The sequence below is a fragment of the Lissotriton vulgaris genome, chromosome 5 (genome assembly GCF_964263255.1).
Source record: "Lissotriton vulgaris chromosome 5, aLisVul1.2, whole genome shotgun sequence".
NCBI lineage: Eukaryota > Metazoa > Chordata > Amphibia > Caudata > Salamandridae > Lissotriton > Lissotriton vulgaris.
The window spans coordinates 1,926,940,776-1,926,953,992 of record NC_141693.1 but is presented as its reverse complement, the minus strand read 5'-3'; the positions used below and the strand labels follow the sequence as shown (position 1 = coordinate 1,926,953,992).

The 13,217-nt window shown below is 47.2% G+C and overlaps 1 protein-coding gene across 1 annotated transcript in view; it reads right to left on the bottom strand.

Annotated features, from left to right (window-relative positions):
* The window catches only part of CYP21A2 (cytochrome P450 family 21 subfamily A member 2), a 104,146-nt gene that overhangs the window by 66,223 nt on the left and 24,706 nt on the right, over positions 1 to 13,217 (bottom strand). Inside the window, exons 2-3 of the mRNA XM_086924528.1 lie at positions 7,513 to 7,602; positions 5,395 to 5,549 (exon numbers count right to left, since the gene is read on the bottom strand). Coding sequence (XP_086780654.1) covers positions 5,395 to 5,549; positions 7,513 to 7,602 — 245 coding nt within the window. The remainder of the gene's footprint in view (positions 1 to 5,394; positions 5,550 to 7,512; positions 7,603 to 13,217) is intronic.

Here is a 13,217-nt window from a genome sequence, read left to right as displayed (position 1 = left end):
TTTGTCTAGTCCAACGCAGTTATGGTCAGTGCTGGAGCACTCTGTTCACATGACTCCTTCTTTCCTTTCACAGTGCAGGGCAGGGACATCAGACGCACCACAGGGGGTGGAGCCGGCATTGTGGAAGGCAGGCACAGCCCTATTCAGGTCCTAGGTGTAACTCCTCCCACCCATCTACATGCAGATCTCTCTATTCAGCCCTGTGCTGACTCAGCCTGTCTCCTGGAATCCCCCAGCCCCTGCCACTCAAACTCCAGACAAAGAATACAAAACCGAGCAGAGGCAGGCTTGGATGGTTAGACAAGAAAATACCTACTTTCTAAAAGTGGTATTTTCAAACAAAGAATGTTAAATCCAACTTCACTAAAAGATGTATTTTATCATTCTGAGTTCAGGCATTCTAAACTCGAATGTCTACCTAGTTCTCTGAGCCAGTTAGTATTATAAGATGTAATAATCAAACTGCCCATTCTGGCCTATGGGAAACAGATAGCCTTGCAATAGTGAAAAAAGAAAATGGCTGTAATTCACTATTAGGACATGCCACACACATCAGGGCTTGTCCTACTATATACTTACAATGCACCCTGCCCTTGGGCCTACCATAGGGGTGTCTGATATGAAGAAAAGGGAAGGTTTAGGGACTGGCTAGTGGGTGCACTTGCCCAGTCAGCATGGCAGTACCAGACTGCACACAGGCTCTGCAATGGCAGACCTGTGACACACTTTACAAGCTGCTTCTGTGAGTGGCACAATCAGTGCTGCAAGCCCACCAGCAGCATTTGGTTTACAAGCCCTGGGCACACTCAGTGGACTGTACTAGGATCTGACAAGTAAACCAAACCAGTCAATCATGGAGTCACTAATCCATACATCAATTTACAATAGGGAGAGCATATGCACTTTAGTACTGATCAGCAGTGGTAAAGTGCCCTGAGTCATAAAACCAACAAAAACAGGCCAGACAAAATACAGGAGGAAGGCAAACAGTTCAGGGATGACCCTGCAAAAAGGTCAAGTCCAACAGTGCCTGTCTGTGGGTGTCTGCTTGTCTGTGTGGGTCTCCCTGGCACTCGGTAAGGCTTTGTGTGAGGTAAGAAGCTGACAATGCATGAGTTTTCTGCCTCAGTCCCTTTTCCTACCCAGGACTAGAAGCTTGTATTGTGTAGCTCAAGGCTCCAATCACAGCGATATAGAAGCACCTGCAAAATCATGGTCTTTCCAAGCTGCAAGATGGAGATGAGCAACCTCAGTCCCTAAAGCAGTCTGCTGCAGAGCCTTGAAATGACTGTAACTGATTGCCTGGTTCAGCACGTATTTGCAATACAATAGGTCTTACATTCAGGCAAGTTTGAGCTATTGACATTGTAAATGGCAATGCCTTTTATTTATATTTTGGATTTTAAATCATAAATAAAAGGCATTGTCATTTACAATACTAATAGCTTAATCTCTTGCAAATGCAAAACCTATTGCATCGCAATAAAGGGCCTTCTCGACCGCTTGTTAGATTGTAAATATCAGAGGAAGAGACCGGCCTGCGACGTCGTAAAAGTAGTGATAAATTGTGCCATGAAGAAGATGTGTAAGTGTTGTAAATTACACAGACACAAAGTGTGAAGTGAGAGTTACATATGATCCGAGCTATGAACTCGAATAAAGCGCTCCAAACACCTTTCGTTCTGTGATTACACTGTTGTGTCTCAGGAGGAACAGCGGTAGGGGGGGCTATTTCCTGCCCTCTCCGTGATTTGAGTGGCATTGAGTAATGTCATTGCTATCTTTGGCCTAATAAAAAACACTAAAAGCTGTAGCAGGGCCCTGGCTTCACCTCCTGGTGCAGGGCAGGCTGTGCTTTATGGCAGGCATGGAGGGAGGGAGGGATGTTCTCGGCTGCAGCTCCGGCCTCGTACAGTGCCCCTGCTATAACTAGTGACCAAGAGGCGCTGAGGTGGTGATATTGGTGGTGGTGGTATTGGCATTGGTGGTATTGGTGGTGGTATTGGTGGCAGCATTGGTATTGGTGGTGGTAGTATTGGTGGTGGTATTGGTATTAGTGGTATTGGTGGTGGTAGTATTGGTGGTTATATTGGTATTGGTGGTGGTAGTGGTATTGGTATTGGTATTGGTGGTGGCATTGGTGGTGGTGGTGGTATTGGTGGTATTAGTGATGTTGGTGGTGGTGGTATTGGGGTGGTATTGGTGGTGGTATTGGTGGTAGTATTGGTATTGGTGGTGGTGGTATTGGTGGTGGTGGTATTAATGGGGGTGGTATTGGCAGTATTGGTGGTAGTGGTGGTGGTGGTATTGTTGGTGGTATTGGTGGCATTTGTGGTGGTGGTGGTATTGCTGGTGGTATTGGTATTGGTGGTGGTGGTATTGGTATTGGTATTGGTGGTGGTGGTAGTATTGGTGGAGGTGGTATTGGTGGTGGTGGTATTGGTAGCATTGGTGGTGATGGTATTGGTAGTGGTGGTTTTGCAGGTGGTGGTATGGTATTGGTGGTGGTGGTATTGGCGGTGGCATTGGTATTGGTGGTATTGGTATGTAAATGTAAATTGATACTTGTATAGCGCACTACTCACCCGCAAGGGTCTCAAGGCGCTTGTATGAATACCGCTGTGGAACCCGTCCTGGCTCTCCCTATGAGGCGTCCACTCCTGGGCACCCCCAGGGTGGAGGCCAGGCATCCTTAGCGTTGTGGGGGCCGTTGTGAAGATTAAGCAAGTTATTGCCCAGAGTTGCAGAGTGGGACTCCATGATTAGAATAAGCACCAAGGTGAGAATTATCAGGTCCGTGGAATTTTGAGCCCAAGACCCGCCGAGGCGGGGAATTGAACCCTGGTCCCGGGCTAGACCTCTGCATCAGGGTCTGCCGCTCTAACCATTGATGCAAACACAACAGGTGATGGACCGAATGTGGATCAATGTCACACACTCACCCCAGTCCAAAGATCTGGGCCCAAATCCATCGTTTTTTTGCACTCCACACCACCCTGGGTTAGACAATGGCGATATGCAAATCAGCTCTGACCCTGTGCCCCATGGGAACAGTCCAGTCCGAACTACAAAAACCATGTCCTTCACAGAACGGAATCAAGCATCCGAGGACCGGACCGGTTTCGAGGTAACACCTCTCATCAGCCCGGCTAGCTTGACTCCAGTGGTGTGGAGTGCCTGGGACCCACGTCTGGGCATCCCCAGCGCACTTAGGGCGGAATATGCAAACACAACAGGTGATGGACCGAATGTGGATCAATGTCACACACTCACCCCAGTCCAAAGATCTGGGCCCAAATCCATCGTTTTTTTGCACTCCACACCACCCTGGGTTAGACAATGGCGATATGCAAATCAGCTCTGACCCTGTGCCCCATGGGAACAGTCCAGTCCGAACTACAAAAGCCATGTCCTTCCCAGAACGGAATCAAGCATCCGAGGACCGGACCGGTTTCAAGGTAACACCTCTCATCAGCCCGGCTAGCTTGACTCCAGTGGTGTGGAGTGCCTGGGACCCACGTCTGGGCATCCCCAGCGCACTTAGGGCCGAATATGCAAACACAACAGGTGATGGACCGAATGTGGATCAATGTCACACACTCACCCCAGTCCAAAGATCTGGGCCCAAATCCATCGGTTTTTTTTGCACTCCACACCACCCTGGGTTAGACAATGGCGATATGCAAATCAGCTCTGACCCTGTGCCCCATGGGAACAGTCCAGTCCGAACTACAAAAGCCATGTCCTTCCCAGAACGGAATCAAGCATCCGAGGACCGGACCGGTTTCGAGGTAACACCTCTCATCAGCCCGGCTAGCTTGACTCCAGTGGTGTGGAGTGCCTGGGACCCACGTCTGGGCATCCCCAGCGCACTTAGGGCGGAATATGCAAACACAACAGGTGATGGACCGAATGTGGATCAATGTCACACACTCACCCCAGTCCAAAGATCTGGGCCCAATCTAACCATTGAGCCACACTTCTCCATATTGGTATTGGTGGTGGCGGTATTGGTGGTAGTGGTGTTGTTGTTAATAGAACAGGCTTTTGAAAACAACCCTCTCAGGTGGCTTTAGTCCATTAGAACATGATTATGTGCTACCTGGCATTCACATGACTTAATTCCCTAATCATTTCTAAATCCATTTGACTTGGGGGGTAGAATAAGACATGGGATAATGCCGGGGTTAAAGTGATTGAAAGCAGGAGCCCGTGTTAGGGGCGGCTGTGCTGCTTAAAAAAACACAAGCGGTTTCAGCTGAAGCAGCACATGTCCAGACTGCAGTGAGAGAAACTCAATAAAGTAAATAGTGCTTACAGACTAAATACCAGGTCCAGTAGCCATGGGAGGTTACAAATGAAGACAAGACCGTACTAAGGAGGGAGTAACAAGCCTATTAACAAATCAAAAGCAGCATTTAAGAAAGACAATGACACAAGCCAATGAAAAATATGGGCAGAGAGTGGGCGCGGCTTCTCTACCATACTCTGCTACAGCAGTCTTGCAGAGTGAGCAGCTCATGCGCGCTGCTGCTAGGCTCGACCTACAAAGGCAGCCAATCACAGTACTTGCAGCTTTTTTCCAGGTGTTTTACTCTGAGACCATAGTGGAGCCTCCTTCAGTTGACTTGTGTATCCACACTTAACCTCCTGACAAGCAGATTGAGGACAGAAGAGTGCGTTGCCAAGGAGCATTGTGCCAGCTGCTGGTTGCCTACGATAATCCAAATGTAGCTGGAATATAAATCCTTCCAACTCGATGAGCCATATAGCAGAGCCATAACGTAATTAAATTCTTAAGCAAACACACAATGAGGTGAGTAAACATGGAGAACAAGAGGCCAGACAACAGACAAAGAATGGGGTGAGTCAGTGATGTGCAACCGAAAAGGTCCAAGTGTTGGAGAGAGACAGAAGCTTCTCCTCACTTCTGTTCACAGGGCTCTACCACTAAAAGAATAAGTTCCTCCAATGAGGGACTGCGCAAGTGAGGGCGGAAGTGGTGCAAGTCCGGTCAAATATGGTTGGCCATGCCTCTTGGAATGACATTGGCGCTGGGCTCTAATGGCTGACTGGAAGACCCATCAGGAGAAAGATCAGTTTCTGTTGATGTACATGAATGGCAGCTTCTCTTGGACAAGTGTGCATGTGTGTGTGTCTGGTGGTGTGTGTATGCGTGTGTGTCTATCTGTGTGTAGGTGTGTGAGGGTTTATATGTTTGTGTGTGGTTGTGTCTGGGTGTGGGTGTGTGTGTCTTTCTATTTGTATTTGTGTGAGGGTGTGTGTGGATACAGGGCATCAGAAAAAGTAGCACATGTCCCAAAGCAAGTCTTCCTGAACAGAGACCCCGCCTCCTCCAGACTTCAAAGGACTGGCACCCCTGCCCTATCTCACCTGGCAGAGGTCCTGGGCGCCCTGGGTGATGAGCTCCTCAAGGTTGATGCGCTGGCAGCGCTGCAGGGAGGAGTGTGCCAGCCGCCGCTGGATCTTCCAGGCTGCGGTGTAATCGCCCAATGACAGGTCCTTCCCACCAAATGAAATTAAGTCACCTGTGGGAGCAGAGAACACAGGCAAACATGTAACTCTCCTACACAACAGTCTGCACCTAGTCATGCACCTCAGTAATCAGAGAGGTGATAGAGGCTGGTGTATCCCCGAAGAGGGAAGGTATGCCATTTACCATGGATTCACACCTTCACAAGCCTTTGTGAGCAACCCCTCTCTGACACTTTTCTGAAGAGATAACTGCATGAAAGGCCCAGGAAGGAATAAATTACAATGTATCAAAAATGTATATACTTTGTCCACCTAATGCACTGCCGTTCCCTTTAAGCTGAATTCAGTGATCAGCGTCCTGTATTTACAAGTACCATCTTCCTACTTCTAACTGTAGGACATATATGTTCTTACAGTGCATGTCTCTTTGGTTTAGTTGGTCCTATTTTGGGGGGATCTAAGTCCAGTTTTTAGTTTGAGCGATTGGCTCACTGGGTACTAGGGGGATATGATAGGAATGGTTTTACATGACTGGGTCATGGATCAAGCAAAAACATGATGCTGTACACATGCTGCTCTCCATACAGACAGCATCATCTCCCAATGCCTACTGCTGTGATCACTACAGTGATGCTCTTCCATTCATTAAGTATTGTTTATTAGGCTCATTAAAGATGCACAATACAAAATGAAGAACTCTTGACCAGTTGAATATATTTGAATTGTGCGGAAGCTCTCCTACTGACTGCACTTTCCACTAGAATCTCTAAGTGCCCTCAAGGCCCAGGCAGCCTCTCCTCTGCCAACAAAAAGCTGCAATCTATAACCTTTTCCTCATAATTCACAGATCTCTAGTGGACACCTCTCTGGCTTTTCTGGTCAATTCATGAATTCATGATTGTGTTGACGGCCATTAGCAGACCATAAGGCTCTGATGGCTACTGGGGAACCTATCTCCCCACTCACAGTCAATGGCGGCTGCTACTCTCTCATGCTGGGCTGTGGAGGTACTTGCTTTAGTGGACGCTGGTTCTAGTACAGAAGTAGAGCCACTTTATTTCCTCAAATCTGCTCTTCTACAATGCCCAGAAAGAAGCAGTGTCTAAAGAAAGACAGAGTGTGTATTTGTTTATGAAAGCCTGGGCCTTGAATGGCCATGTTGTCTTTCCAGTGCACACAAAGCAGGACAAGTACTGGCCATATCCAGCTAGGAGTGCAAACTCGTAGGTATATCCTATTGCATCACCGCAAACAGGTGGTGACTAGGGACAGACGCTTATGCACCACTGCGCTCCCTGAAAGGCTGGAGACATGGGGGCTTATTTACAAGCCCCTTGCGCCACCCGTGCGCCACTTTTACCCATGTAAAAAATGACGCAAAAGTGGCGCAAGAGCGTTGTAAATAAGCCCCATAGTACGGATCTGCAGAACTACTTTTTCTGCACGAGCTGCCGACTCATGTAATTCTGTCCCAGGAAAAATAAGAGGGAGGCAGTGACAAGCATGTGGGAAGCAGAAGAATGGTTAAGAGCTGGCTAGTCTCAACCTGATCATCAAGGATTCCCTTTTGTACAATCTTCTGCAAATTCGGACCCAAAACAAGAATAAAGAATGCTCTGTTGACAATCAGAAGATCTGGCCAACTTGTTAAGAACTTATACAAAACTCCGACCTAGGAAAGCTTTTCCTCTCACCCCATCCCTGTGTAATTACATAAAAACATGGAACTATTTGGCTTTTTTCTACTTTCATTCTTTGCTTAAGATGGCATGAAACCCAGCAGGCTTCCTTCCTCCAAGTGTACTGCATAATCCCTGCACAAAATGAGAATGACTGATTTTTGCCCACCAAATATCCACCATCTTCTGCAAACCTTGCTCCCCTCATTCTCTCTTTTTCCAAACTGCATGCTCTTGTCCGACTCCTACATAAAAATGCATGCTATCTGGCTCTCTTTCTACACATGCTTGCACCGTCCCACCCGCTCCTCTCGCACACCCTTCCAAGCCCTCTTACCGGTGTAACTCTGCGGCCTGCCCGCGAAATCTGACCATTTTTTCATTAGCGCCTCGCGAATGACTTCAATATTGTTCAGAACCACGATATCTGAGCCAAAAAAGAAGAAAAAAATCACATTTCACTCATAACGGCCTGTTGTAGAATTTCTGGTTCTAAAACACTCTTTCATCTCAAGTGGCTTCATCTCTGCACTAGGCTCTTTGCACCACACAACTTGCATACATGCCAACCCTCCTGATTCACGGGGGAACCTACGAGTTGCAAGGCTAGTCTCCAGCCTCTAGATTCCTGCATGCAAAAACCTGATTCCTCTGCAGGCTTCAACAGACAGCGCCTCGTACAGTGTAACTCTGTGTATGCCCTGCCAGTAACGTGCTCCTGGAGGCCAGTACGCAACACTTGTATCATGCTCTCTCTGCCTGCCATAACGCTTTTTCCATGCTTTGAACAGGTAAAAAGAACCAGGTTAAGTATTGGCATTGTACATAACTTGGTGTCTGTCCCATCGATAAAAAAGCACCCATCTATTCGCTGCCCGTGTGATGGAATTTCGAAGCAGAGCACAGAGCACTTTTTACTTATATGTCCATTGTACCTGTACCTCCGTATTGTCTATCTTAAGCCGCTTTTTAAAAAATATTCTGTGTCTACTATCCAAACTGCTATGAGGCTTTTATTTGCACTTGACGATCCGGATATGTGTTTTGTCACAGCTGTTTTTATTTTGAAATCTGTGTCCGCCAGGAAAAGTATGGTCATTATAACCAATGTAACTGATAAGACCTGATTTTTTTTAACGTATTAACTTGTGTCTCCTTCCGCTAATGATTGCAAATATTTTATATTGTAAACGATTTGTAATGTTGTGATGTATTTTATGTGCTTTTATGATTGTTTTTTTTAATGATCGAATAAAGCTTTGGAAATTGAAATTGAACCAGACATTTTCATTTCAAATATCCGATTTTTCAGCAGCAGACTTGCCAAGCCCATACATGACAGTAACCCAGTTCAGGTCTCAATAGAAGTCAATGGGGTAAATACATTCTCTGGATTTATTTTTTAGAAATCTCCCACTTTTCTCGTCTAAACTGTTGGCATGTATGCACACAATGCCACCCAACTCAGTGCCGTCCCAAGGGGAGGGCAGAGGGGACATAATGACCCAGACCCCACAGTGTATTAAGGGCCAACGCTCCAGTGCAGTGCTTAATTTCTAAAAATATAAGTGCCAGGGCCTCGTAAAGAGGCCACCGCAGCTTGCACCACCCATTGTCCGCCAGTGCTGCCAATGACAGTAGCTTCACAACTACTAACCATCACACTGCTACAAGATAGTGCTACAATTCAGACTTTTCGAGGCACCGAAAGCTATAAGAATGGCTTGGCCGGCAGGTATTAGTTGTTTTTCATGTATAATAAATTAATAAACAAACAACTGCTGTTCGGCTCATCTCTAAATTTCACAAGCAGTGCCACCATGTGGCAGCTGTCATACGTGCCGGTGTTGACATGTATGTGCCGGAAAACACTACTCTAATTTAGGGGTGGGAAGTAAATTCCACTTTGCCTGCGGAGTTTTGCCACTCCACGCTCCATTTGGTGCATGGAGTTTGGCAAACACTCCGCCAACCACTGGCGGAGTGGAGTTTACCGGCACCCTCATAGTTTTTCAGTCTGAGATCTTGTTAGTAGAATGTCATAGTAATCCAGGATGTGTCAATCTTCTGTTGCTACATGTTCTGCTTCTTCTCCTTGTCCTCTTTCTAGGTTGTATGCCTTTCTTTTACGCTGATAGCGGGTGACGTATGACTAGGCGTCAGAAGGCAGAAAGTGCTTGTGCTGACTGCGGGGTTTTCCTTTTCCTTCACCACAGTGCTCTTCACTATCTTAAATAACCTGCAGCTGATTGAGAAGGGTTCTGAGTCCCGACCCATCTGCCGTGCGACAGAGCTCACAGCCCACGCGCTGACCCAGGCTCAGCTCAAGGCGTCACGGCAGGCCGCATATTGCGCTTGGACACTCTCCGGAAGATCCAGCAGGTGGCACCCCGAAGTAGAGCGGATCAGTGAGACCTTAATCAGGGAGGTGAAAGAAGGATTGCAGGGGGCCAAGGGCAGGCGAAATAAAAAGCTAGCAGTAGAAGTGCGCCCAGGGGTTTGAGCTTCGTCCAGCTGAGCCTCTGAACAACATCCACACCGAAGCTCCACCTCAGTCTGCCAGGCACCTGATGCCATGGAAGAACTGCAAATGATGATTGGAGCATTGCCCACTGTGATGGTACTAATGCATTTGAAGCCAGGGGAATGAAAGGATGAAGCGCGACTGGCGTCCTGTTTTTGGGGAACCTTACGAACGAATTGAGATTACGGTCTTTTGAATGAGAACTCTGATTGAAAAGCAGAAAAGGTGTTTGTTGGAAGACACTATTGGATTTCATTGCTACTCCCTGAGGAAGGGCCTCATCATGCCCGAAATGCATAGGAGTTAACATAGCAATGTTATCAAATTATTGAAAGCAATACTAAGAACAATGAACTATTGAATGAAACCAATTCAGAAAAGAGGAATGAAATAAAGAATGATTGAGTAAAGACGAGACTGAGTGGAATCCTCATTTTTTCTAAATCGAGGAGACATACTAGTGTGCCCATGGGGATGTGACTAATGGACCATTAGAAGCACATCTTTAGGATGAAAGGATGAGCCTGCTCTGACTTCCTTTGAACATGTGATCACAACTTTGCATGCAAATACCTGCAGTAGATGCAATTTCCAGCTGTAACACGCTGCACTACATATGTGTACTATCTCTGTAGTCCCTCTCATATGTCTGCGATATTTGGCTGTAAATATGTTAATACATGTTGAGTAGCTTGTAGCATGTGACAAGGCCTTGCATAAACATTTTCCTCAGATTATGGGCCAGCCTCATGCCCTTGACGGGCAGTTACAAGGCCGCGGATGCTGGGTGTCTGGCTGCCTGAGTGAGCGCGCTGTCAAGCCCGCCCTGGTGTCAACCCGCAGTGCCCCACTGCCAGGAATAAGACTCAAAGAATTTCCGTGGTATTACCGTTCTTGGGGGTGCAGAAATTCATCGAGGCAAGAACGGTATACCCGGCAGGTCAAGGCAGCGCTGTGCCGCTTTAGCGCAAGGTTAGCGTTCTAGTCTTTCACAATGCGGGCGGCCATTTCGTGCGCTCCATCCCTGAGTACTGCGCACTTCAACCGTCATACTGAAGCGAGCGGCAGCATTCCGGAGAGTCTCCTCAGATTCTCATTTTGGTTGTCGTTCCTCAGAACTTTGTCTTTCCGAAGAGGATTCGTTTTGGACAGCTCCTCGCAACCTGTTTCTGGTCTTCCCGGATTCACAGCTTTTGCCTTGTTTTGACCCTCCGCTCCAGTAGTTGTGAGGTAAGCCGCTACGGACAGCTCCTAGCGGATGATCCTTCAGCGTTGGTTGGTTCCTCGACCAAGTTCGTCATGTACATCCACCTGATATTGCTAATGTGGAATTAGAGACTTGCCGGAACTGGTTGCTTAGTCAATTCCTGTCAGCAAGGGTTCCGGTTCTGTACCTTCAGCTTCCAGTCGGCAGCCATTACGTGAACTCTGTTTCTAGAGTCATTGGAGACTTAGTTGTTCGTTTCACTTGAGCTTCTACTGAACCTACAAAGACATAAGAATTATTCTGTCAGACCTAATTGGGATGTTCAAAGCCATCAGGTGTTTCCACTTCATCCTTGAACTGTATCCAGTCGGAGAAGTGTTTAGGGGTTATAATATATGCGCATATAGGTTATACCCTTACTCACACACACACCAAGCAAGGTCCTGGCATCAGCAGAATAAGACGCCGTTTACCATTGTCATCTGAGCGTCCTAGGAGAGCAGCTCAACCCACACTCTTATCAGGTACATCTTGGAACTGTGATATCTCAAAAGTGTAAAGTTGCTTGAACTGTGTTGTGAATGGCAAATTCCACTCTTTGAAGGGACGTATTAATTTGTGGTTACTCTTGCAGGTGTCTTCAACTCCACCAAGCCTAGACGACACCAGGGTGTGGCAGCCTCTCTTGTTTGTTATCCACTTCCCCTTTCCCTTTCGTTCCTGGGCTCAGAGTTCTCTGGGTGCAGGAGTAATTGGGAGTTGGGAACTTATCTTCTGAAGGCCCTCGTTGATCGCCCCCACAGACCATAGGAGTTCAGGTTAGTCCTCTTGACAGATTGAAGTGCCGATAGACACATTGTGCCTTCTGTCTGGGCGAGATGACTGAGGGTTGGGATATGAAGGCCTTGACCTCAGTGCTAGAGGGAATGCAAAAACAGTTGAGCGACACTCAGGAGGAGATTAAGAAATCCAATCAAGAGACTAGTTATCTACGGCAAAGATTAGATGAGTTAGCTACTAGTACCAACCCCAGTTTTGAAAGATCGAAGTTTCAGAGTTTTGCTTCCCCCTCATCTTCCTCAGAGTTAACAACCCAAGTGGTGCATGCCATGTCACCCACTATTCCATTAGCTCCTCCAGAGAGGTTTCAAGGGGACCCACATAAGGCCCAAATTTTTCTGACACAATGCTCGTTGCATTTTTTGTGCAAACCCATTTTGTTTAATGGGTTTAAACTCTACCCTTGGTCTCTGCTAATGATCCGGTACTCTACAAGTTTGAAGATTTCAAAGCAGAATTCTTACGCATTTTCGATAGGAGGACCATTTCACAGGCCACCGACAACGAATTGCTGGATCTCAGGCAGGGCAATAAGGAGTTAGTTGCTTATATTGCACAATTTAATCAACTCATCGTAGAAACCAGTTGGCCCGCGGCCAAGAGAGCAGCTATTTTTTACAGAGGACTAAAAGATGAGCTCAAGGATGGTTTAGCTCAAATTCCTAAGAGACCCACAGATTTGTCGGAGTTGATCGACTTAGTTTTACACATCGACCAGCGCCAGGCTGAGAGACGGAGTGAGAGACGCAAGGATTTCAGATCAGCCCCGCCAAGGTTGGACCGAGCTCGAACCGAGGTCAGTAAGAGCCTTGAAGGCACCCAGGCCGAGGAACCAATGCAAATCGGCTCAGTACGAGGCCCTCTCAGTATGGAAGAACGAGAGAAGCGTCGAGTGGGAAAACTGTGTATGTATTGTGGTCTACCGGGCCATTTTGTTCGGGAGTGCCCGAAGAGACTGAAGAAGTCTACGACGGTAAAAGATCGGCTCCACCAGTAGACGGGGTTGCCCTGGTGGAAGCGACACAAGAGTCGGCCCCAAAATCGCAGTCTTTGGCAAATACCTTACAATGTGCAGCACCTCATCTCATCTTGTCCAGTAGGCTTCAGTTTGGAGAAGATGTTCACCATCACGTCTCAATTATGATTGATTCTGGAGCCACAGGGAATTTTTGCGATATTCAATTTGCTAAATCTCTGGGGATTCGATTTGAGAAGAAATTAAAGCCTGAGTTGGTGCGAGCAGTTGACGGAACTAACCTGTCTTCAGGACCCATCGTAGCAGATACAGAGACCATTACTGTATTCGGTCCAGGGAGCCATCGGAGTTTGGTGCGATTTAATTTGATTGATGCCCCGCAGTTTCAGCTCATCCTTGGTCTGCCTTGGCTCACGGAACATAATCCCAAGATCGATTGGGCCAAGCGTACATTGGAGATGTCATCGGAATATTGTCAAGAACACTGTAAGGCAT